The sequence below is a fragment of the Onychomys torridus genome, chromosome 18 (genome assembly GCF_903995425.1).
Source record: "Onychomys torridus chromosome 18, mOncTor1.1, whole genome shotgun sequence".
In the NCBI taxonomy this organism is placed as follows: Eukaryota; Metazoa; Chordata; class Mammalia; order Rodentia; family Cricetidae; genus Onychomys; species Onychomys torridus.
The window spans coordinates 57,081,926-57,108,215 of record NC_050460.1 but is presented as its reverse complement, the minus strand read 5'-3'; the positions used below and the strand labels follow the sequence as shown (position 1 = coordinate 57,108,215).

At 48.6% G+C, this 26,290-nt stretch overlaps 1 protein-coding gene across 2 annotated transcripts in view; it reads left to right on the top strand.

Annotated features, from left to right (window-relative positions):
- Cabin1 (calcineurin binding protein 1) overlaps window positions 1–26,290 on the top strand; it is a 122,493-nt gene that overhangs the window by 33,866 nt on the left and 62,337 nt on the right. The window contains exons 20-26 of one of the 2 annotated variants that reach the window (XM_036168235.1): window positions 2,950–3,111; window positions 4,373–4,579; window positions 4,729–4,874; window positions 7,093–7,354; window positions 12,174–12,434; window positions 14,333–14,484; window positions 16,472–16,563. In XM_036168235.1, the coding sequence (XP_036024128.1) occupies window positions 2,950–3,111; window positions 4,373–4,579; window positions 4,729–4,874; window positions 7,093–7,354; window positions 12,174–12,434; window positions 14,333–14,484; window positions 16,472–16,563 (1,282 nt within the window). Of the gene's footprint in view, window positions 1–2,949; window positions 3,112–4,372; window positions 4,580–4,728; window positions 4,875–7,092; window positions 7,355–12,173; window positions 12,435–14,332; window positions 14,485–16,471; window positions 16,651–26,290 lie in introns of both variants that reach the window. The other variant, XM_036168234.1, reaches the window with a different exon arrangement.

Here is a 26,290-nt window from a genome sequence, read left to right as displayed (position 1 = left end):
GTGCCAGGTGTGTGTGCCCGTGTTTTATGTGCTCATGTGTGTGTGCGTGTGTATGTGTAGGTGTGTAGGTGTGCATGTGTACACATAGTCATGTATATGCAGGATGTGTGGGTGTCTGTATATGGGGGGGACAACATCAGGTGTTTTTCCTCGTGTGCTGTGCCTCAGTAGGCTAGGCTGGCTGGATAGCTCCAGGACCCACCTAGTTGTGTCTGCAGTGCTGGAACTGACAAGCACACACCACCACACCCCACTTGTTAATGTGAGTTCTGGGGATCAAACTTCACATGTCGGTGTAGCAAGCACTGTATACACTGAGCTGTCTCCCCGACCCGCTGCCAGACCCGCATACTACAGAGACTTAGACACTGAGACCCGTCTAAGAGGATTCCTTTGTTCTTTTCCTTTGTAACGCTCTACAGTTACTCATGAGGTTGAGTGCTTTTTGCCACATCCTGTGCAGCTTGGGTTCTGGACAGGGACAGCGAGGAATAAAGAAAGGGCAGATACACATAAGTTAAGTGGATCAGGTAAGAGTTCTCTGACTGCTCCCTCTACCAGCCTGCCACCAACCCGGAACCTCGGCATGTTTCTTCGGCACACATAGCGGGAGGGCTTAGCTAGGAATGCGTATTTATCAAAAGTTGGGTATAAATTTAGTCATACCATTTCATAGCCAGAGAGACATGACTGGTTTGCGGCAGAGCTTTCGGAGATGAAAGTTAAATTTCTTCCTCTTTTGTATTATCAAGTAGTTTCTTTTTTGTTATGGAGCCTTGCATAGTAGGCAAGTCCTGTGCCACCAAGGTGGGCCCCAGCCTTGTGTGTTTATTTGAGACAGGTTTTCCCTGAGTTGCTCAGACTGGCAACTTGAACTTAACTCAGGCAAGTCTTGAACTTTTGACCTCTCCTTCCCAGTCTCTGAGTACCTGGGATTTCAGGTTTAAATGCCTGGGTACAAAATTGTTTTCTTCTTTTTGATTTATTTCAGGCATTTTAAATGTAAATATATTCTTCTTATGACATTTTTATGACATTTTTGAGGATTTTAGACAGTGTGGTTTGATCATATTCATCTCCTACCCCTAGTCTCCACCCCAACTATTACCTTCACCCCTAACTTCAAGTACACTATTCTTAACTCTTAAAAAGACCCGACAGTCTCTAGGTTTGGCACATGGGCAGTAGTTTGTCATTTCCTTTCCCCAACCCTGAATCTGCTCTTTGTGTCTGTAAAGTTTAGCTACTGCTAATGCTGATTATTTATTGATTATAGATTTTTTTTTTCTTAAGTCATACTTTTTAGAATAGTGTCCCACTAATGTAAATTGCCTGGTGGTGGTGCGCATGCCTTTGAGCCCAGCATTCAGGAGGCAGAGCCAGGCGGATCTCTGAGTTTGAAGCTAGCCTGGTCTACACAGCAAGTTCCAGGACAGCCAGAGCTACACAGAGAAACCTTGTCTCAAGAAACCAAACCAAACAAACAAACAAACAAAAATAACATAAGGCAGTTCTGGTGTTCAATTTATTATTTAAAACTTCTTTAAGTACTTCTAATAATTTTCTCTTTTATTATTGCTAAGATTGTTTTGGCTTTTATCCTCCCTTTAAATAAAAAGAACACATGCCTTTAATTCCACCACTTGGAAGGCAGAGCCAAGCAGATCTTTGTGACTTAGAGGCCAGCCTGGTCTACATAGCTAGTTCCAGGGCTATACAGAGAGACCTGAGACGAGGGGAGAGGGGAGGGGAGGGGAGGCGGAAGAGAGGGAAGGAGGGAGGGAGGGAAGGGGGGAGAGAGAGAGAGAGAGAGAGAGAGAGAGAGAGAGAGAGAGAGAGAACACGAGAACAAGCTTAGGAAGTGGGTCAGTGGGTAAAATGCTTGCTGCATAGATGGATGGATGGATGATTGATTGATAGGTAGGTAGATAGATTTACTTTACATCTAGTTTTGGCAAAAATTTATGGATGCTTGAAAGAAATGTATATTTATCAAAAATTGGGTATAAGTTTAGTCATAACATTTCATAGCCAGAGATATAACTGATTTGCTATATTGTTGTAGTCGGAAAGTTTTCCTGGTCCTGCCAGGCTCCCACAATCCCGCAGCCTACTTATAAACTAATCACTCAGAAGCTTATATTAATTATAACTGTTTGGCCATTAGCTCTGGCTTATTACTGACTAGCTCTCACGCTTAATTCAACCCATAATTTTTATTTATGTTTAGCCACATGGCTTTGTACCTTTCTCAGTTCTGCCTTGTCATCTTGCTTCCTCCGTGTCCGGCTGGTGACTCCTTACTCAGCTCTTCCTCTTCCCAGAATTCTCCTTATCTACTCTCCCTGCCTATATTTCCTGTCTGGCTACTGGCTAATCAGCATTTTATTTATCAACTAATCAGAGCAACACATACTCACTATGTACAGAAAGACATCCCACAGCATATTGTTCCTGTCCTCTGATTCTCAGTAATGTTTTATTGGAGGGGGGTTTTCCTCAGCCCCCATGGGACTTATAGTTGGTTGTTTATAAGTATTTAGCACCATTTCCGCCATTGGAATCTGAACTTTTAAAAAGTGGAGTCTATGTCAAACTGTGTCTCATAAAAGAAGCTGCTCAGTAAACACACACTCAGCAAATAGGTAGCGATATTGCCTGGGCATAGAGTAGCTAATGGTATAGGCACGTGCTGGCTAGGTGTGCTAAGGCCAGGCTGCTCACACACCTTGAAGGAGCCTACTGCCAGATCCACCCAGAGCAGTTCGGTAGAGATAACACGTTTTCTCTAGGAAGCAAGTGTTTGGAATCTAGCCACACAGGGACCCCAGACATTACCTCCTTGGGTTAAAGTAGTTGATAAAGTGGTGGTCTCCCTGGGTTCTTGTTCTGACATGGAGGCTGAGCCTGTAGACTGTGTCCTCAGGCATCTCTTCCCACCTGCCACAGGTGCAGGTTCTCCAAAAGGAGCTTTCTGCGTCTGCCTCTGAAGACACTCACCCCTACAAGGAGGAGCTTGAGACCGCCTTGGAGCAGTGCTTCTATTGCCTGTACAGCTTCCCCAGCAAGAAGAGCAAGGCCAGGTACCTGGAGGAACACTCGGCTCAGCAGGTAGGCTGCTCCCCAGGCCCGGGAGGGGCAGCTCTCAGGAAGAGGAGGCTCCTTACAGGACATGAGCTTTGCTACACACAGTGCCACTAAGATGGTTGATGGCTGATCAAAGGAAAGGTTTCCTACAAGATGTCATTCATAAGGGATTTATAATGCAGCATTGGCATGTTGTCATTCCTAGGTTTATTTGCAGTTTGGTTTACACACATAATTCCATAGATATTTTCTTTTTCATTTGTTTTATTCCAGAGCACTACATTGTATCATGGCTAGTATCTTCAGCCATTCTCCAGTCTTAGATATTCTATACCTTAAAGTATAGGGTCCTTAGGATGGCACATCCACTCTGGCCCAGAGGTGTGGACCCTAAGCTTCCCAGTTAGGATTGATTCTCCCCCTCCCCACACACATACATCTGGCCAAGTCACATGGTTTCACAGTTTCCAACATTTGTTTTTTTAGAGACCAGCCCTAACCAGGCATGAGTCCTAAAAGCCATTTCTTGGGCAAGAGATGTATTTTGGTTGGTAGAATGCTTGTGTAGCATAGATGAAGCCCTGGGTTTTATCACTAGCATCATGTAAAACCAGGTGTGGTGGAGCATGCCCTGGGGAGGTGGGGGCAGGATCGTTAGACGTTCATAGTGAGTTCATGGCCAGCATGGACTACATGAGATCCAGGTATTGAGGTGAGTGGAGAGATGGCTCAACAGTTAAGGGCACTTGCTGCTCTTGCAGAGGACCTGAGTTTGGTTTCCAGCACCCATAACAACAGGTGCTGTCACCTTTAATTTCTTCTCCAGGGGATCTCTTCTGTCCTTTGTTGACACTTGCACATGTGTGTCATATACATATATACATAAAGTAGAATAAGATTTAAAAATTTTTTTTCTTGACTAACAGTACTAAAAACTTAATATTTAACATAGAATTTTCTTTATCATTTACTCTCATTCATTAAGAAAGTTAAATATTTCTGTTTGAGAGTTATTACCTTAACATTAACACATAATTGTGTGCAGTAATATCCTCAGGAAGCTTGAGACTTATACCAACTCGAAAAACAAAAGACTTAGGCTTTTTCGGTGGCTGGAATGGAGGCTTACCTGGCCATTGCAGATTAAAGAAGTAGACATAGAACATGCTTTGTGTTCACAGCATGCTGTGACCTCATTGCGTTGAGCACAGTGTGTTCTTACAGAGGACCTTCTCCTTATTTCTTAGCCTTCATGTACTATGAGTCTGCATCTGTTGTTTTCCAGGTAGACCTCATATGGGAGGATGCCCTGTTTATGTTTGAGTATTTTAAACCCAAGACCCTACCTGAATTTGATAGCTACAAGACCAGCACTGTCTCTGCTGACTTGGCCAACCTCCTGAAAAGAATTGCTACCATTGTGCCCCGCACAGAGAAGCCAGCTCTGAGCATGGACAAAGTCTCTGCCTACATTGAGGGAACCTCAACTGAGGTGGGCCTCAGGGAACATGGGGTGGTGGGGCTTCCTCTCACGCATTGCTTCCTGTCTGCTCAGCACTACCAGCTAGGGATCAGTGGAAGACGGATCGCCTGCATCCTTGACCCCACCTCTTCTCCTGAACTTGCCCTCTCTCGTGCTAGGTACCCTGCCTTCCAGAAGGGGCAGATCCCACCCCTCCAGTGGTGAATGAGCTCTACTACCTCCTGGCTGATTATCATTTCAAAAACAAGGAGCAGTCTAAAGCCATCAAGTTCTACATGCATGATATTTGCATCTGCCCCAACAGGTGGGTGATATTGTATGGAGCCAGGCTGCTGCCAGGAGGCTTGCCAGTTCTCCAGTGAGCCAGTTGAAGGTTTCCTTGTCTGTGGCAAGATAAAGGAAAAGAAAAGACTTAGCATTCTCGAACAAAGAAGACTTCTTTTCCAGAGTCCTATGGGAGGTATACTGGGGTCAGCAAAGGTGCAAGGTGACCTTTTGGGTCCCGGCGTACAGGACAGGGAAGTAGTACACAGCCCCATACTGTTTTGTCCTGCTTCCTTTCCTTGTAGCAGGAGCCAGGACAATCGATGTATGTTTGGGGTAGACAGGTTCTTTAATGAGGATTGCTTTTGGGACTTAAAAGGGGGTGTCAGGGATGAGAGCTGGTTCAGTGGTTAAGAGCACCCACATGGCCACTGTAATTCCAGTTGTAGGATCTAACACCTTCTGCTGGCCTCCCTTATATCGAGCTTTCCTGCTTTTTTCCTGAACTGGAAGAGGCACCAAATTAGACAGGCATTCTGGGATGGAGGTGGGACTAAGACCTCGTTCAGCTGAGCAGGAATCAGCACCATGAGAGCCCAGAATGTGGCCTCTGGAGACTTGTTCCTCCTGGGGTCACACTATCACTGAGCTGCAGGCATCCCTGCAGGCCCGCCCACACTCCCAGAGAATGAATGGGTTGTGTGATGCTGTACCTGAGTCTGACACTTACGTCAGGAGGGGTCACTCCCACTAGGACAGGGCATGCTTGTTTTTCTCTGTGGGTTTTGTTTTTTTTTTAGTGCGTGTGGTTGTTTTGCCTGTATGTATGTCTGTGCGTTACATGTATGTCTGTGCATGTGGAGGCCAAAAGAGAGTGTGGATCCCCTGGAACTGGAGTTAGAGATGGCTGTGAGCTGCCAGGTTCTGGAGAGCAGCCAGTGCTCCTAACTACTGTGCCATCACTCTGGCCTGCTTCTCAGTTTTCATGGTGATGCCACTCTGCTTTGGTTACTCCGTGTGTGGAGGAAGTGGTTCTCGTGCCACCACGTAGGCGCTGTCACAGCATGTCTCCTTTCCTCAAGGACACTTCTCCCCAGGGGTGTTGGATATTGAAAAGAAGTCCATGCTGTGAAATTGGCCCTGGTGAAGAATTTGCCACTTAAGCCCTTCCCCCCTTCCCCTTCTCCAGAGTAGCCTGAGCAGAGCCAGGGAAGAAGTGGTGGCTTTGGACCCCAGCCCCTGAGGAAGAAAGGCTGCTATCAGAAGCCTCTCACAAGACGGGGGTGTCTTCTTCCTGGCTCTCCTGCCATCACTGGGTCTTTGGAGCCTGCAGGGTTCATGGAGCCTGTGGGGTTCGTTTGCTCTGCATCTCTTGGGATGGTGGCAGTTAGCCAGTATGAACTCACACTGGGGAGTTTAAGGGGTGGTGGGCTGAACTGACGGTGTAGAGAGGGGCAGCATCAGCCTTTTGGGTTGCTGCGTTTTCTGTTTTCTGGACCAGCACTAGAAAATAGCTCTCCAGGAACTCAGAAGTGACCTTGGTCCTGGGGTGGTGTCTCCATGGCTACTCATCTTCTCCCAGAATCTTGTGGGTTCCTGCCTCAGAACCATCAGGTCCCAGCCCTGAGCTGTCATCTTGTTCCTTTTGCTGCTGGGATCTGAGCTGAGAGCATAGGCTCCCAGAGAGAATAGGAACGAAGTGAGTGGCTGGGGTCCCACAGTTCTCTGTTCCCTGAGCTCTGGCCTGGTGAGAATAGGAGCCTCAGGAGGAAAGGACACTGAGTCTCTTTGTTGCCTCGGCTGGATCCCTCTTTTGAGGACACTCTTGCAAGTGTCCCGTTCTTTCCACCAGAGCAGTACCATGGGCAGCCCTTTACTGCTGGGGAACAGAACCCCAAAGCCCATCTAGTAGAGCAGTCATTGAGTGCTTACAAAGTGCTAAGGGACATAAAAGAAACATTTTGTCTCTTAGCACACATACCTCATCTTCATGAGGTAGACCTTCTTAACTGTATGTGAAGATGTAGTATATGTGATGATCAAGGCTATGACAAAGCTAGTCTAGGTCATGATCCTGACTGTGTGGAATAGCCAAGCTGTGCTTTGAACTTTGTGTGGGAGCAGGACTTCATGATGCCCTGGGGACAGTAGGGTGGTGGTGTTTTGGTTTGGTTTGGTTTTTCTCTGTGTAGCTTTGTGCCTGTCCTGGAACTCACTGACAGTAGTGTTTTTAGCTGGTACTTCTGTCACTACCATAGGTTCGATTCCTGGGCAGGCATGGCTCTGGCCCGGGCCAGCCGAATTCAGGACAAACTGAACTCAAATGAGTTGAAGAACGACGGACCCATCTGGAAACACGCCACACCTGTTCTGAACTGCTTTCGGAGGGCCCTTGAGATTGACAGCTCTAATTTGTCCTTGTGGATCGAGTATGGCACCATGTCCTATGCCTTACACTCGTTTGCTTCCCGCCAACTGAAGCAGTGGAGAGCCGAGCTGCCTCCGGAACTCATACAGCAGGTGAGGCGAGTGCTGCCGATCAGGCCTGCGGTCGTCCTCTGTCTAACTAGACTGCCTTGGGTCTCTTCTGGTCTTTGTTCTTACCCTCACACGCATATATCCTGTCAGCGATAACTTTGTTCCTTGGGCTTTGGGTATCTAGTCCATGGGCAGGAATTTCAGAGGTACACTATTGTGACTGAGCGACTGATCATCCCCTTGAGTGTAGCTGAGTTACGGTAGAGAAGGGATGTTGGCCATCTGAGGTAGGCTACTCTTCCCTGTTTGCTCAGAAGGACTTCAGAGGCCATGGTAAAAGGCTTGACCTGTCATTAGGGATTTCAGTTTCTGGTGTGCAGCCTTTCTCTAGTGCAAGATACAGGATCTGACCTGCAGTCGCTGCTCAGCAAGAGCACCCTTGTTTCCTTCAGATGGAAATGAAGGAATCATGTGCAGAGGTTTGGGCTTTGTTTAGGGAGTGGTGAATGAGGCTGGGGATCAGACCCAGTTCCTGTGCCTGGTGAGCACAAGCTGTCACAGAGCTACCCTCCTGCCAGCAAGGTTAGGCTGGCAGGGCAACAAGGTGTCGCAGCTCAGAAAGGTCTCAAAGGAGAGCAGGTGTTGAAGGAGCGGAGCAGTCAGTAGAGAGTGCTTGGTTTCAGGTTTTGCACTGATCACCTGTGATTAAACTCAGGCTAACACTGTTGTGAGGCTGCTGCTGGAGGGCTAAAGGAGCCTTTGGCCAGTGTGCCACTGCAGTCCTCTGAAAGAAAGGGCTGTCTCCTTGCGGGAAGCTGACACTGCGCCAAGGTCCTACTGCCTCCAGGACCCTGCAGAGGGAGACACAGGCTCTCAGAGCCTTTGATCTCTTCAATGATATTGGAACACATGATGAAGAATGCAGCAGTAAATTTCACCATAGGGATTGCCAGTTTATAATCTGGGTCGCATCCCTAACAATCCACAGTGAATACAAGGCTACTGTTTGAGGACCTCAGCCCTGGGAAAGTCATGAAGTGAACCTACTTAATGAGGACTGAGTTATTGTAATAAGTAGAAAATAAAAGATGTCATTGGGCTTTATGAAAAAAAAATTAATAGCGAAATGTCTCCTGCATCTTATGTAACTAGAACTTTGACAATGCCAAGAATGTGCTCTTCTTCAGTGACTCTTGGGGAGCTCATCTTTCTATGAGTTGTATGATTATGTCACACACACTTTTTACCTTTGCAGCATAAATTTAGAAAGCTGCTTTTATAAACCTGTTTGGGAGCTACCTCTCTTGCCCTGGGAGTTTGAATTCCTTGGGCCTTACAGGCAGTGGCCAGCCGTGTTAGTTCTCAATCCTTGTGCATAAAGGCTTAGCGTTGTCACACTTGCCTGGGAGTGTGGCAGGCTGGGAGCAGGACACGTGGCTTTACTGCTGCAGCTGTTGGAGGTCTCACCCAGTAATGTGGCCTCTTCTTCCTCTGCTCAGGGAGCTACAGTCCTCAGTTCAGGAGTTGGCCTCTGCGTTCTAGACTCTCAGCAGTTTGGTCAACGGTTTCCTTCCTTCTGTGTACAGATTGTATGATCTCTGCAGATGAGTGAGAACAGCGGTGTCCGTGTTTGGCTGGCTCTCTTGTGTGACTGTGAAGCCTGTGAAAAGGACAGACAGGGACCCTCAGACAGAAGCTGTGCTTTTGCAAGCTCCTGGGTGGTTATTTGTTTTTTGTGTTTTTGTTTTTGTTTTTGTTGTTGTTGTTGTTGTTTTGTGTGTGTGTGTGTGTGTGTGTGTGTGTGTGTGTGTGTGTGTTGGTTTTTCGAGACAGGGTTTCTCTGTGTAGCTTTGCTCCTTTCCTGGAACTCACTTAGTAGACCTGGCTGGCCTCGAACTCACAGAGATCTGCTTGGCTCTGCCTCCCGAGTGCGGCCCCTGGGTGGTTATTATGTTTTCCTTTATTTTCTTACATATTTTTCTCCAATGGTTTGAATGTGATGGCATAGGGATGATAGGCTTGACAGCAGTGGCAGAGGATGTATGTGAGAGACGTGGCCTTAGAGGTCCCTGAGCACTGCTAACAGAAGGCAGATAGCAAGTGCTACCCAGGGAGGGCTGAGCCCTGACAAGAACAGGATGGAGAAGTGACAACATGGCTCTCAACTAAACATCACCTTCTTGAAGAAGTTATTATTCAATTTGTGTCTTTGTAGACTTCAAAAGGAGACAGAACTTTTTCACACACATGAGATGTGTGTATTTAGGAAAATTGAGGAGGATTTGCCTATTGGATTGTTTTCTTTCAGCCTCAAACCACTGTACTAAATGCAGTGTGTGGCTTCCCTTCCTCTCGCCTTACACTCTTAAGCTCGGCTCAGGTTACTCTCCAGGGGTCTAGTAGAGTCCTTTTAAATGTGTAACCTGACTCTGTTGTAGCCAACAGTACAGAAACTCCTTACTACGTTTGTTGGTATTTAAATGGCTTCAGATCCCCTCCACTCACTGCTATAGAACTTGACTCCTTGGGTGGCCTTGTAATATAGGTACACCATTGTCCTCTGAGTACACACAGTGAAGTAAGATGACCTGGATCTTAGGATCCCTCCCCTAATCTCTGTGTACTGATCCTGGTGAGATTTCACAATTAACCTTTCCAGGAAATATACATCCTGAGAGCAAGGAAGAACCTTCTCTGCACCTTTTGTATAGCTCCCACAGGTAGACTTGACATCCCCCACCCTGTCCCCTAGTCTGGTTCTCTTCTACTTAGGATCACAGCCTCAGGATGACCTTGGTGTTTGCCTGATGGCCACTGTTATCCCAAGCAGCTCACGTCCTGAGACTGCTCTCAGGCCATCTGCCTTCCTTAAGTATCAGGACAGCCAGAGGGATGCAGGAGTCCTGGAGGAAGGGAGAGGTTTGGCTTCCTTATCTGGGGCACGTACTGCCCTGCAGAACTGCCCCGTGTTCCCTGGACTCTTTCCACCTCTGGGGAGGGAGCCTAGGGTGCAGTCCCCTGGTTGCTGGAGCTGTGTCTGGACTTACCATGTCTGAGAAATGGGCTGTCGAGCATGTCTGCTGTGTCTGAGCTGCTGTGTTCTTTATTTAGTGTTGTCTGCAGACTTGCCAGAGGTCATGTGGGGAAGTGGAAACATTCCCTATGATGTCAGTTCTGAAGCACGGAGAAAGAACTGGGGACCAGAACTTCCTAACCAAGTGACTTGTAGGGAGTGACTTAACATGCTTTCTGTGCTTCAGGCCACATGTCAACCTGACCATTCCTTCTCCTAGGTGCCTTTGGGAGAGGTCAGTCTTGATGCCTGCCTCAGCCATTTCGTAAGCCTCGGCACAGGGACCCAACACATGGGGAGATTGAAGTGCCATGAGAAAGGGTATCCATTCTGTTCTGAGGATGGCAAGCCAGAATGGAGCTATGTAGCAGTTTCTAGACATGCGCTCTTGGTGACTGTCCCTTTTCTTCCTGAGTGAGATATTGTACCTTGCTGAACTTAGCAAAAACAGGGACATTGGCAATGCCACAGAGCTGTTGAGCAGTTCCAACAGAACTGCATTTAAGCAGCTGCCTTTTTCTTAGATTTGCTGTAGGGCCCATTCTAGAGGCAGTGTGATCGAATCCCTGTGCCATGCTTGGTCCTGTGCTGTGGTCCTTTTTGTCATATTTCATTCAGGGATGGGTTTGTAGTTCTCGATGGCCACTTTCATTTTAGAAAATGACTGACAGAGCATCTGGGTAACAAATGGCCCCCCACAGTCAGCTATTGCTGCAGGATGTTCACAAAAGTAAGCCTCTGCCAAGCAGACATAAGTAGGACAGATGTGTCATGCCAAACAGAGCACGTGCTTATGGCCCCAGCAGCTCCCCTTGTTGAAGACCAGTGCTTGTGGGCCACCACCACCCTGCTCTGGTCCCTGAGGTGAGCTGGGAAGAGGCTACAGCCTCCCTGCCATCAAGCCAGGACACAAGTGAAGAGGGGCCAGAGACCTGGGGTACCCAAAGTATAACATTCTCCACTCTCTCCCCAACCTGGGAGTTCTAGAATAAAGGAACATATGTGTTTAGCAATTGCCAAGAAGTAGAAAAAGCAACTAAGTTGGAAGTCCTCCTGCAAATTGACCCTCCATCATGGCTGTTGCTGGCCTTTGTACCAGGTTGTCTAGATGCTCTAGCCAAATACAGACTCCAAGTCACCGGGTCTTGTACGGAGCTCAGGAATCTGCCTTTACAAATGCAGTATGTCTCTTTAAAAGGGTAAGGAGGAGAGGCAGGAAGCTCTGTTTTATCCCAGAGGTTCACACTGTCCAGTGCTGTGGGGCAAGAGCTGCATGAGTGTGTCCTCTTAGCTCTGCTTGCCTGCCCCAAGAAGAGGGTGGGAGCAAGGTGTGGGTTCATCCTGGAAAGGATGCCCAATGTTTTAAGACAGATGAGGCCTAGTCACATCAGCCTTCTTCCTCCTTACATTGATGGATGATGGGCACCAGTCTTTACCATAGCCCTGCAGGCTATAGTTGGGAACCTAGAAAGAGATCAATAGGACTTCATAGACTTTACTGTTAGGTGCTACAGGAAGAAGCTAAAAGAAAGGACCTTTGAGTCGTTGAGAAATGACCTGAATTTTAAGTCCAGCTCTGGACCTTGCATGCTTTTAAGGAACTCCCAAGCTCCGCATCTCATTGTCTACAGCTGTGAAATGGTGACAACAGTTCTGGGTCTCAGGTTCACCGAGAGGATCCTAAGTCTGTGAACAAGTCAACTGACTTCATCCAAGAAAACCATGATCCCTGGGCAGGCTCAGGCATTGCACCTCAGGCCAGTCTGCAGGCTTGTGATCTTGTTATAGATGGAGGATCGGCGCGACAGCATGCTGGAGACAGCCAGGCACTGTTTCACCTCTGCAGCCCACTGTGAGGGTGACGGTGATGAGGAGGAGTGGCTCATTCACTACATGCTGGGCAAGGTGGCTGAGAAGCAGCAGCAACCACCAACTGTGTACCTGCTGCACTACCGCCAGGCTGGCCACTACTTGCACGAGGAGGCTGCCCGTTACCCTAAGAAGATCCACTACCACAACCCACCTGAGCTGGCCATGGAAGCCCTGGAGGTAACACTGAAGGTCCAGGGTAGGAAGGCAGTGCAGGAGGGTCTGCTTGCTCTGTCTCCCTGGGGATGGAGCTCGCAGTCCCAGTGACCCCCTTGCAACCCCACACTGGTAACATCTCTGTGCTCAGCATCTTCATGTTCAGTTAAATTCAAACAGCCTGTTCTCTCTTTCCCTAAGAGGGCTTGCCATCCTTTTGGAGAGAATGAGCATTTTGTTTTCATCTCTCAGAGGAAACAACCTTCCTCTGTAGCATACACATTCTCACTGCATATGGCACTGAGTGCTATAGCTGCAGAGGAATTCAGTCTTGTCACAAGGCAGGAGGAGGGTGGTCACTCTAGGGAGGATGCAGATAGGCACCGAAGGCTAAGAGAGGCCTCCGCCTGTGCTCGGGCCAACCAGCTTAGAGGGTTAGGCCAGGATAAAAGCAAGCTGCTGGGATCACAGCATGTTGTGTTGTGTTTTGTTTTCCCATTGCTCTCAAAACTAGAGTGGTGTTTCATTGCCGGGATGCCCTTTTATGGTTTCTTGAATACTTTGATGAAGGCTCACACTATTGTTCTTAGCAGTCCTGACCAGCAGGCACTTTTAGAGGTGAGGAAACAAAGAACATGAGTGGAGATCCAGTGCTGCTTTTCTTAGCCCAGTACTTAAAGCTTCTCAAGGCCCTGTCTGTGATAGCTTTTCCCTTTTAGAGGCTGCATGTGCTGACCCTCGGCCAGTCCCACACCGCTAGTGAGCATCCTAGAATTTAAGCAGAATCCGTTTCTTGTTTTCTTGCTTCTGTGGGCACAGGTTTTTTGTTTGTTTGTTTATTTGTTTCCCCTGATTATAAATTCTATATGTATTCATTTTTTTTAAAAGATTTATTTATTTATTTATACATAATTGGGGATTGCATATATGCTTGCAGGCCAGAGAGGGCACTAGATCTCATGGTACATGGTTGTGACCCACCATGTGGTTGCTGGGAATTGAACTCAGGACCTCTGGAAGAGCAGCCAGTGCTCTTCACCGCTGAGCCATCTCTCCAGCCCCATATTCATTTGTTTTTTAAGACAGTCATAAAAGGATATAAAACATCAAAGTCTTCAATGACCCCGGTGTCCCCACCTCATAACCTGTACTAATAGTTAGCTATGTTCTTGAAGGTCTAGGTGCTTTTTCCTATCTCTGTGTAGGCAGGAACACTGTCCTAGGCTTTTTTGACTCACATTTTCATTGAACAAGATGTACTAGAAGGTATGGGGTATGCCTGCCCCATGCCTTCCAGTTGCTCAGAGCATTTGCTTCCCTACATAGCCTCTTCATGGACTTTGCTGGGATGGTGTGAAGAAGTACACTCCCTTAGTCTAATATCAGCAAGCTCTTAGGAGTGTTTCCAGGGGCTGAGGTTTAGAGGTGGAGTTGTAGACTACCTACGATTCTGACCATGGCCTCCAGTTACTCCAGAGAATGACACTGGTGAGCATGTTGGTTCTCTAGCCTTTCTAAGAGTCTCCTTTTAATATTTGCCAATTTTGTGATTAAACAAAAAAATACTGCACTTGGGAAGTTGAGACAGGGATCGAGAGTTCCAGACCACCCTCAGCTACATAGCAAGATTTAGGCTAGACTGGGCTACATCAGATCTTGAGGCAGTGCCCATTGGCTGCTTCTATCATTATTCCACCACTATCTGCTTGGAATACTGGGTAGGTGTTTAAGTTAGGGTGTTGACAGTATTCACTTTAATTTTCAGGGCTTATTTGTGCTAGGGGAGTTAAAAGCTAAAAAGACAGGTGATGTGTGGTGGCTTGTCTCTTGGGGAAGCAGCCGGTTTACAGTATGGCTGCTTCACTGTGGAACAGGCCTTGGATTGGAAAAGGCTGCTTATTATGCCTGAGGTGTTGTTCTAGGTGTACTTCCGGCTCCATGCTTCCATCCTGAAGCTCCTGGGCAAACCTGATTCTGGGGTTGGTGCAGAGGTCCTGGTCAGCTTTATGAAGGAGGCAGCAGAAGGACCTTTTGCCAGGGGCGAGGAGAAGAATACACCCAAAGCTTCCGAAAAGTGAGTACTGGCTTGCAGGGATCTTGGGTGTCTCATCTTCTGTCATGTAGTTCAGAGGAGGACCGCTGAAGAATCAGAACTTGGAGTCTGATTGCAGGCCCAGCTGTTTCTGTTGAGTCTGCTGTCCCTGCTCTCTTCTCTGTGGCATTGGCTGTCTGTCCTACCTTCAAGGGTGGGTCGTGGGAGAAGCCAGCCCCTCCCTCTTGCTCCTGTGAACAAAACTTTGTCCTGTGCAGAACATAGTAAAATATTACGTTTAATTTTTTCCCTTACCCAAGACTCCAACTGGGTGACCTGAGGTCCAATGTATGGCCTATTCTCTGGAGTGCCAATGAGGCTCTTCCCTCAGTGCCGAGAGAGCCGGGAAGCAGGACCTTGGTGCAGTCTCCTCAGTTACTTAGGGACTGACCACTCTTCCCCTGACACAGTTGTCTTGGGACCAGACATTTTTTACTGTGGTGTTTCTGCCTCGCTGCTCCATTCAACCCATCCCGTCTCTGAGGCCTCACCTGGCTGAGGACTATGCAGGACCCAGCTGAGAAACCTGCTTCCAGGCCTGACCCTAAAGAACTATCTGTTCATGGCTGTAGGTAGTCACATGACCTGTGCCTTCAGTGAACAAGCCTGCACAAGCAGTGTTTCCTCTACGTGTGGGAGAGATGAGCACCTGGGTGGTAGGTTCTTGGTTGGTATAGGATGCTCAAAAATTATAGATTGGTGTTTTCTGGTCATAAAGGGTTTCCACAGTACAATGGAATTTTCATTGATCATAATTCTGTCCTGAAAAAGATAATTATACAGCTAATGTGTAAATGCATTGTAGTTGCAGGAAATCAGACATACGTACACAGACTAAAATGTGACGGGTCTCCTCTTGTCACCAGAATTGGCCATTGTTCAGTCCAGTTTCTCAACTCGTTTTCTGTGTATTTGTACACAGTTATTTGAACACATGCAGTTGCAGGTTTACTTTGCTTTTGTGGTACAAAAGGGTTGAACCCAGGGCCTTGTGCATGCTAGACAAGTGTTCTACCACCAAGGTCCCCTCCAGGTCCCTTTAATTAAAAAACAAACAAACAAACAAAAAACAAACAAACAAACAAAAAAAACCAAGGCCCAGCTGCTTGTGGAGGATCCTTCCCAGTTGCTTGCTTTTGTGGGTTAGATTTCAGAAAAGGGTAACTTTCGATCCCTTTTTATTTCAAATGCTGACTGGCCAAAAGTGTAATGCTTTCCCGGCACGGATTTCTCTCCTGCTTTCTGAAGAACCCTTACCAAATGTCAGACTGCATGCTGGACTTCTCAGACCCTAACTAACTCAAACAGCAGGGCTCTTTTCTCCGTCTCCCTCTTCGGGCAGTTAGTTGTGCAGGGTTGAGTCTCCAGTTTTTCTTCCTCTCCCAAACTTCAGAAAAGAAAAGAACAACTGAAGGTGTTGTTCTCTTTGCTCTTTCCTTCATCCGTGGGTCTGGGACGCCATCTGTGCTACGACTCCGCTTGGCACTTCCCCCACCTCATACCTGTTACAGCTGCATAGCATGGATACTCTGGGTTTTATGTGATTATTTCCACAAACATGAAGAATATTTCTGCCTTTCCCTCACTTACCAGTGTTGTAGCAGAAACCCTTGTACACATGTAAGCTTGCACTAGTGTATACTTGTGTCTGCTCACTTGTCACGGGTTGGCTATGTTGTGTCATCTTATAGAAAGGCTTTGATTTGGTGTGTGTGCTGAGAAAATGCTGGTCACTTCCCCTGCAAGGTCTCCGAGCCTGAGACCAGATACTGTTAGACCCTGGCCAGAAAGGTTGGGCAGCATCCAGTTAGAGGCTGGAGCTATGGGAGTGATATGGAAGTCCTCCCTGGAGCACTAGCCAAATGAGACAGGGAGTAGGTGGAGCAGCAGACCCTGGGGAGGTGCTGACCCATAGTAGTGCATTGATTTCATCATAATGTGGACTTTGATTTGTACCTCTGGTCCACAGGGAGAAGGCCTGCCTGGTGGATGAGGACTCCCACTCTTCAGCTGGGACACTGCCTGGCCCCGGAGCCTCCCTCCCCTCCTCCTCTGGCCCAGGTCTGACATCCCCACCTTACACAGCCACTCCGATTGACCACGATTACGTCAAATGTAAAAAACCCCATCAGCAGGCGACGCCGGACGGTATAGTCCCTGTTCTCCCTACTGTGCCCAGGGCGGCACACCAGTTGTGGGGAGGGTGCTCGAGCGACTTCATTTGTCGCTTTGTTTTGGTGAGGGGGTGCTGGGTCTGGGGTGACACGGGCAATGTTGCGGCTGTTCATTTACCTCATGGATTCACAGTGCTTCTTGTGCTTCCAAGACATGCTCAGAGTCGCCATCTGCCACTTGCCCACTGAGGAGGCCGGGGAGGAGCAGGTCTGGCTATGGCAGCTTACTTTTGAGCTTACATTTTCCTACCTGCAAAACGGGGTTGCCAACACCTTTGAATGATATTTGAAAGACCCCGTAGGCTGCCTGGAGTGATTCTTGGCAGTGTCAGCTCCATGTGGCCTACATCCAAGTACAGCACATTGTCATGGCCTCTGTCCTTTGGTGGTTGTAGCTGGGCCACAACTAATTCTAAATGTGTCACTCTTGGGCATCCAGATAGGGTGCTGACGGGGTGAGCTAGGATGTTTGTGAAGCTGTTCCATGTGGGAAGAGGCAGGTGGCGACTCTTCAGTCACATTCCTTACTAACATTTGGAGGCTTGCATGCTGGCCTGTAGCTTAACCTGTCCATGGTCTCACCTGTGCAGCAGCAAGCTGGTGATGCAGTAGTTGGCATCAGCAGTTGATGGACTTAGAGCTCTGGTCACTGATGGCCTCAGAGAGGTGATGAAGATGCTGGAAGGCACCTCACCCCATGTCACTCATCTCATCCAACAGGCCTCCCCTCCTTCCAGGATGCTGATAGGACGCTCCTGGGTAGGCAGCATTGGCACCAGGGCTCTTGCCAGGGCAGGTGGTTCTTAGGGGAAGGATGGACTCTGGGTGCCATGGTAGCTCTCACTTTGAGGTCCAGCAGAGAGCTGAGGGGGCAGGACTACACTGCCTTGGCTCCAGCACACTGCTGAGGCCTTCCTGGTATACAGATTCCCGGAGAGCATGGGCGTCTGTTCCAGCTCACTGCGCTGGCATCAGTTTCAGAAAAGCTCTGGGGAAGGATGACACAGTGGCTAGGGTTCCTCTCCTCTGGGGCTGGTGTTTTGTGATTTCTCAGGAGAATAGCACAGTTGAGCATCCTCTTGTAGGTTTGGTTTAGGCCCTACAGCATGTGTGTTGAAAAGAGACTGAGGATCTGTATGTGTACTGTGTCTCCATCACCTCCCAGTGGGTTGTCTTTGCTAAGTCCCTGTGTTTTCTGCTCTCCAGAGCAGAAGTGAGAGGAGCTGACCTCTAGGTCCTCTAGTCTCCAGCTCAGCAGACAGCCCTACCTAAGAGCCTCTTGCCCTTCTTAGTTAACTCAAATTACCTGGGAGAGCCATGCGGTTCCAACCTTTGATTCTTGAAGATACTGAGAAAACACAGTAGAAGTTGACCCTAGCTCTGTGAGTTTCTGCTAGATACTTGTAGTCACGAGGATTCATTCACCATGTCAAAGTTCTTAGGAGAAAGGACTGCCTTCTTCACTGTCCATGTGCCATGTGATCCTGACGTAAGCTTCTGGGCTGGGGAGGAGCTGTGCCAGTCCTGCAGCCGCTCCTCTCCCCCACCCCCAGCTCAGATTGCAGACGGGCTTGGCTACCATCCCACAGAATTGATTATGCTTTGAGGAACAGGAAGGAGGGAGACAGTAGTGCCTCAGAGGAGCCAGTGTCATCACTTGGCACTGATGGCCTTGCTAGCCCATGTGTGCACATATGTAACCATAGAGCTCTTAGGGAGCTACTGCAGAATTCAGGCACTAGGTGCTGAGTCTATGGTGCTAACCTGACAACTGTTTGTTCTGGAAGTTTGCAGAATAAGTAAGTTCAGATGTACATTCAGTGGTTTCAAAATTACTCCTGTTAACTGAAGCCACTTTGTCCAGCCCCAATGTGTGGAGAAGCATGCTTTCAGAACTGCCAGCCTCTTCACCCTCTGCATCCCAAAAGAAATATCTGCAACAGGAAAATAATTAGAGCCTTAAAATAGCAGTGCTCTTTAGAGGTGGTGGTGGTGACCTTTTCATCATCCATTTCTCTGGTCCTGGTGAAAGGTCTAGCTTAGGCAACAGCAAGCAGGTTGCAAGTCAAGGCATTTGCTGGTAGCTTGAAGCCACAGTCCCCACTGCTACTCCTGTTTCATGACCTCACTGAGGACAGGGTATTAGTACTTCCTCTTGAGTCAGAGTTACCTTTCCAGAGCAGCCAGGGTGACGGTGCTTCTAGCCCAGTGCCACTTCGACTAGGGAGTTGTTAGAGGTCAGATGGCAGGGCAAGAACAGTGTAGGCCCTGGAGTCGGGTCCTCGGAGTTCCAACCTAGCTCCCTGGATGACTAGCTCAACTTCCTTAGATGTGGGCCTGCATTGATTTGCCTCAGGGTATTAAAAGTATTTGCACAGCCTGGCCTCTTCTAGATGTAGTTCTTCTGGTCATCAGTGAAGTAGGTACATGAACTGGGTAGTAGTACCTCATAGAGTGAGAAGCCCAGGTCCTGGGGTGTGTCATCAGTCTTGGTTTTTATCCTAACATTCTAGCTGGAGTGTGGTCTCAAAAGAGTGTAGGCAGTGCCATGGGAATTATCAGGTGGCTATAAGTAGCTTGCCATTTGATAGCAACTCCTTCCTAAAACCCAGCTTCACTGTCTGAACTGTTCTGACTTGCAACCTTGTGCTGCCTGCCCTAGAAATGGACACTTCTTGAAGCCTGTCACACTTGGTAAAAGCTTTGGGATTGGCCCCTGAGGCCACAGGAGCCAGCCACGACATCCAGCTCCGCTTAGCAAGGTCACAAGGGCACCCTAGTCTGACCAAGCTCAGCTGGAGAGGGAGGGAGCGATGGCATCTCAGCTGATGCAGCTGTTTTCCCATCTCAGTAACTTCTTCCCATGTGTCTCCTGGAGTTGGCCCATATACTTCATATGAAACTTCCTGTCTAGGGAAAAGGTGACCTGAGAATACAGGGTGACCTTTAAGGGGGCTGCCAGTGGTTACTGTGTGTGTGTGTGTCAAATGGCAGAAGTTGGTCGAATCTCTTGTTCTACCCCACATGCTAGTTGGTGCAGGTGTCTGCACATAGATCCATGTATGCTCTCAGCACCAGGCTTCAGGCAGGTGCCTCCATCTTCACAGACACCATCAGGCTTGACAGTGGCCCTTTTTCCCTAAAAGAAAATCAAGCTGAGAACAGGCAGGGCCTCCTACTTGTTGGGGCTGAGCTAAAAGAGAGCATGGTCAGAGTCTCTTCCCAGACTAGGTATGAGGCTGACTGTACAGACTGTGTTTCTGTGTTTCTGTTCTTGTTGGAGGTACCTCAGTGAAGGAACAGGGCCATTCCTAAATGACTTTGGCCTTCCTTTGATCTGGCTTAACTGACTTTCAGGATATGTCAGTAGCAAGCTTTATTAGATGAAGAGCCTTGATGCTGCCTATCACACTCTATGTCACTTGAGAATGTCAAAGGCGGGAAGGGCCTCAGAGGTCAAAGGTCAGGGTCTTCTGACAGCGCTATACCAGATGCACAGAACAGCCCTGTAAGCCTAGAGAAAGTGGGTTCAAGTCAGTCACATAGCTGAGGAGTGGGGCAAGCCAAGGTCAGCACTTGGAGAGGTGAGATGACATGGCCCAGAAGCCTGGCTTGGTTAGGGGTAAAAGGCCAAATTTAGCCAAGATCTATGGTCTGTATCAGCAGAGGAGACAAGAACAGGAGTCTTGGGAGCTGGTATCTATGGATGCAGGTGATGCCCACTCAACCCCACTGTCAGCATGGACAGAGCTGGCAAGGAGCCCCATGCCTCAGATGTTGAGGGTAGGGCTTCCTAGGGAACATAGGGTGGCCTGCCCTCTTCACAGCCATCCATCCTCACCCACCATTCTGTCACTGGTGTGTGCTGTCCGTGTCCATCCTCACCTGTCCACCCCACACTGCCTCCACCAATATTGCCCGTGCTGCCCCTAACCCTGCCCACACTCTGTCCTCCAGGCCTGTCTCTCTGCTTGCAGCTGGCACGGCTCGCTTCAGGAAACAGTGCAGACGCATGCTCAGCCCTCAGTCCGGCTCCCTGCTTCCCCGTGACCAGGAGCACCTTCATGTCTGCCGGTCCTGTGATTTCCAGAATGTGTGTTTGATGTGCTTGGCTTCTGCCGACTGCCCATTCCCAGTTCTGGCCTGATACAGAGGCACTGGTAGCCTCTCTCCCACAGTTCTCCTGTCTCCCTGCCTGGCAGGTAGTTCAGGCCTCTGTTTCCATTGCTTTGTTCACTCTTTCTTAAAACAACAAGAAGACAGCCCTCTTCAGGCACCAGATTCCCTTTACGAGGACCAGTGTAAAACTGCGGATTGTGCTGTGCACAGTAGCCAGAACTCAGGTGGGCCCTGTGTTTGTAGTTCACAGAGCCCTGACTACGAAGGGCCGGGGTTTGCAGATGACTCTGAGTCAGTCCTGAGCTGATCTTCACCCTGCCTGCCTGCCTAGGGAGAAGGGTAGGTCAGTTTTTGTGGGAGCTCCGTTTTCCTGTAACTGGAGGGAGTCCCAAGGGAACTCATGTTGTTGGGGACAGAGCCAGTTACTTCCTTTCTGCTCCCTCTCTTACTCTTAACTCCTCTGAGAACCTCTTTCAGGCCATTGCTGATGGTGGCAGTTCAGCAACTCCTGCTGTGTGCTGGGCATGGAAGAGGGCACCACGGGGAAAATCAAAATGAGGGTGTCCTGACCCCCGCTGTGGCTGGATCTGCATGTCCCTAGGTGGTGCCTTGAGACAGTGGTTGGTTCTCTGGGCTTTGTGGATTGGGAGGACTACTATAAGTCTGCAGGGCACTGAGGGAGACTGGGGGACAAAGACAGTGGGGTTAGAGAGCACGGCAGTGTCTGGTTGCTGGGTGGTCAGGGTGAGCACAGAGGGGAAAGAACTTGGGAGAGCAGCTGGGCTCCAAGAGGAGGGACTCTCTTCTGTAGGCAGCAGAGTGACAGGGCCACAGGGAGCTTTGGCTTCAGACAAACAGATCCTCCTTGTCTTTGATTGGAAGAGCCTTCCTGGGTGCCAGGGGGGCCATCCTCGGCAATGGCCAGGTCCCAGAGAGGAGGTAAGGAGTCAGCGAGGGAGGATTGAGTCAGGCCATTGGTTGTCGAAGAATCTCACAGTCTGACTGATTAGCAGACAGAGTGCTTCTTTATTTGTACAGAGTTCAGTAGGCAGGGATAGATTCGTATTGTTCCAAAACATAAATCATATCTTCTTTGTTTGTAGACTCGTGTTTCACTTTCATATCTTTTAGTCATCATTGATAAATCGTGACAAGACAGTTATCTTTTACAATCATTTTTACTCAACCCCATAACCCAACTTCTAGGCCGCTCTTCCGGCTTCAAGAGTGCTAGAAAGAAAATCTCCACGCCAGCCCAGGCAGGTTGCCATGTCCTGAGCAGGGTATTATTAACTCTTAATGGTCAGGCCAAAGCTACTGCAGTTAGTATTTAATTTCTGGCACAATACAGTGTTTTTCATTTTATGTCTTTATAGAATTTATGGATATGTTAATCCGGCATTCTTTTATTCCTTGGTCATATGACATAGTAGTAGCTGTGCACAAGTTAACTTTTGTAAGAAAGGGAGACGCTGACACCTCATTCTTTTATCATCTTTCCACTCTGTTCTTTGCTCATCAAGATAAGCCCTTGTGTAGGGCAGAGGTAACTCCAGCCAATCTAACTTTGTTGCTGTATGTGCCACATAATCACCTGAACATAGAGGAGGAAGAGGCTTGTACTTAGTTCTGATTACCTTGTTCCTGAGTAAGTATGGAGCAGATATTTCAAGAATATCGCAGAGCTTCATAAGGAGACCTCTGGCTTCTTTATGTGTATCACAACCTCCAGGGTGTAAGGAAGATCTTCCAGTAGATAAGGATATCTCCCTAAAAGTGGGAGGGGTAGTATGTTCAGGACTTTCCTGGGGAAGCTTAGAAGCAGTGCTCCTGGGAGAAGGCACAAATGATTCATAAGAAATTTCCTATTGGCCGGGCACGCCTTTAATCCCAGCACTCGGGAGGCAGAGGCAGGCGGATCTCTGTGAGTTCGAGGCCAGCCTGGTTTACAAAGCGAGTTCCAGGAAAGGCGCAAAGCTACACAGAGAAACCCTGTCTCGAAAAACCAAAAAAGAAATTTCCTATTAATTCAGTATCCCTAAGTTGTACAAATATTGAAGGCCACACAAGTATGTAACTTGTGGAGATCAAAACCAAAAGTGAAAGACCGTCACGGTGGCAGTCACATGGCTCAGGTCTGCTGGATCTTTGTCAAACAGCTGTGCTGGCTTTATGACTTGCCCTTCCCATCAGATATGGCTGTGCCACCTGGGAAACGCACCAACTAGCCGTAAGCTGCCAGCTGTCCTGGTGTCCTCTTTTCTTGGTGATTGAGTTCAGAGAACGATGCTCAACTAATGTTAGGAATGCAGAAAGCCTGTTGAGTTCTTTCTGGTCAGTGTCTCTCCTGACCTGAGATACAGAGTGAGAGAGAGACAGGCTGAAGAGCCATTTCCTCCTCCTTGTGAATATCAGACAAGGTGGAGCTCGAAGTGTCTGGCATTGCTTCATTGAGCCAGGAACACTGGCTGAAAGGGTGGAGTGCAGCTGCCTCCCCAGGGTGGGACGGCCTGCCGCCCACCCGCTGCTTGCTTCTCTCTCAGGGTCTCTATGTTTATGGTGTCTCTTGTTGGTGCCTTTGCATCTGCTCAGCCTGCTGTGGACACCTCTGCTCCCCAAGCCAGCTCTGTTCCTGGTGGGTCCATTCTTTCCAGGGAGCTGGCTAGCAAAGACCAACAGGAATGGATTTTGCTTCATTGAAAATTTCTCAGAATGTTGATTCTGCTTGAGTTTGTGGTTTTTAGAAACTTATTTTCTGGTTGTCAGGCATTGTGATCTCATTAGGTTCACTGGTCAGCGCCACTGCAGTCTGGTGGCGTGATCACGTGTCTTTCTGCATGCTCGGTTGCCTAAGCTGAGGGAATAAACGGGAGCTGTTGGAAGTCTTACTGTGGGAAGAAGTGGCATAGACATTGAAGGAGATTCTGGAAGCCTCCATCCCATCAGTAAAATCTCTCAGGCCGTCTGGGCCATCGGGTGGGTAAAGAAAGACCCAGCACAGCAGATGGGACAGGCTGCCTCTCTGTCACCAAACCTGTCCTTTCCCTCTTTGTGGTGGACTCTCATTCCTTTGGATCCGACCCTGGGGTGGAGGGTGCCAGGGCTTCAGCAGCAGGTGACTGGCAGCTGTTCTTCCCTCAGGAGTCCGAGAGCGCAGGTGGGAGCGGCTCCTGTGCCTTTGTGTGACTGAGAGAATCGGGGACTTCTAATCTCATCCCAGCTGTTCGCCACTACGGAAAGTTGCCGTATAAGCAAAATTTTAAAAGAACTTTCTAAAAAGTTCAGGGCCAGCTGCAGCTTACTTGCTGGTGGCAATAATCTTTCCTGTTGGCCACCAAGCAACTTCTTCAGAAAAATATGCCCCAACCTCTGAGACTCAGGGCAGAACTGACTGGGCTGTGTGTGGCCCTAAGAGGGCCCATTTGTGTTACCTAGCCTGATGGGAAGTTTGGCTGAATTTTTCAAAATCTGTTTGTATGTGTATGATTATTTTACCTGAATTTATGGCTGTGTACCATGCATGTTTCTGGTGCCCAGGGAGATCAGAAAAGAATGTTGGATCCCCTGGGACTGGATCTATATTTGGTTGTGAGCCTCCATGTGGGTGCTGGGAATCAAACCCAGATCCTCTAGAAGAGCAGCCAATGCTCTTAACTGCTGAGTAATTTCTCCAGTCCCTGGGCTGAATCTTGATATTCTTCAAAAAGGCTTTCTATAGGTTTCTTGCTCTGTCTCAAGTCCAGGGCATCCCACAGTCTCCTTCCCAGAACCCCCTCCAAGATGGAGTTGGTGACTGAGACGAGGTACATGCGTGGCCCTCTGCAAGCCACCAGGAGAGTAGTCTTGGCTCTAGTAGCATTAGCTAAACTCCTACTGAGGTCACACCAAGGCCTCTGAGTGCTCAGTGTCAGCCTCTTTTGGACCCACAGCTGCAGGATCCCAGCTAAGTTCTGCAGCACCCAGGAGCAGCTATGTAGAGGGAGGGAGGGCTGATGCTCAGCTCATAGCTGTGTGCTCTCAACCAATGCTCTAGCCCCAGTTGTCTGCTCCCTGGTTCCTTTTACCAGTGTGCCTGAGCCATGCGCTGTGTATGTTGGGACCAAGCTGCATTCAGCTATCCAGGGAACAGATGTAGGCCAGGGAGGATAAGTACCTCCCCAAAGGCACCAAGTGATGAGTGGGACCCCCACAAAAAGGAATTTGACCCTGTTCTCCCAGAAGTCTCCCAAACCGTGGCCTTCTTCAGTGCACTGGCCCTTGCTTGGCTATATGCCTGGTGACCTGAGAAGACACTCTTGCCAAGGGCCTTCTGGGAGTCATGAGGAAACTGATGAGGAGGAGAGGCTGCTCCAGGCTTCACACACAGTTCTCGTTACTCCCCAGCAACTGGCCGGACTTTGGACTTTGGCCTTGTGTTTGGGGGAGCTGCTGGGTTGGTGTCACCTCTGCCTGATTTCACTCAGCCCCTGAGCTGTCCGTCCATAGCTGCTGCCAGGAAGAGGTGCTTTGGTCAGGCTGTAGTGCTCCTGGCACACCTTGTCTGTTCTCCATGTGTGTTTGCCTCCCCAAGCTCCTCAGTCAGCTGAACCAGAGAAGATGTGTCTCCCTAGGAGAGGAGACAGGAGGCTCTGTATGTATGTCCAGCTAAAGCAACCTATTGGTTTATTTTTACACTGGATCCTGACAGGTAGCTTAGGCTGGCCCTGAGTCAGAGATTCTGCCTCAACCTCCTGAGTACTGGAATTATAGGTGTGCAGCGCCACACCAGGCTTGGAGCCACACTGTGAGAGCTTTTCATTTGTTCTTACCCTGTTGCTCTAAAAGAAGTGACACTTGACTTCTTCTGGCCAGTTGGCTTCTTGATGTGGAACCTTGAGTGTTTTCTTGGAGTTTTTAATCAGGATTATTTTAACTCATCCACCATCCTGAACTGTGCATCCCATTAGTGTCTCATATTTGAGGAAATTTACCTCAGCTGGGTGTGGTGACTCCTGCCTGCAATCCGAGAAACCAGGAGCCTGAAGCAGGAGGATCCCAAGTTCCAGGGTATCGAGGCTATGTAATAAGATTCTTTTCTCAAAGGCAGAAAAAGAAGAGGGGTAGAGGGGCAGCAAGATGTCTGGCTCCTCAGGAAAAGACTCATTTACTAAACCTAAGGACCTACATGTAGGAGAGAACCTGTAACCTCTCTGACCTCCATGTACACATGTGGGACATGTGTGCATGCATGTTCACTTATACACAATAAAAAGAAAGACACGAAATTTACAGTTCTTAATCTTGGCATTGGAGTAGGTAACTCAGTGGTTAAGAGCACTTTGCTTCAGTCTTCAGAGGACCCGGTTCAAGCCTCAGCACCCGTGTCATGTGATTCACAGCCTCCTGTAACTCCAGCTCTAGGGGATTAAACACCTCTGGCTCTGAGATCACCTTACCCAGTACCCAGGTGCACATACCCACATGCACATATACGTCTGCATGTAATTAAAAATAAC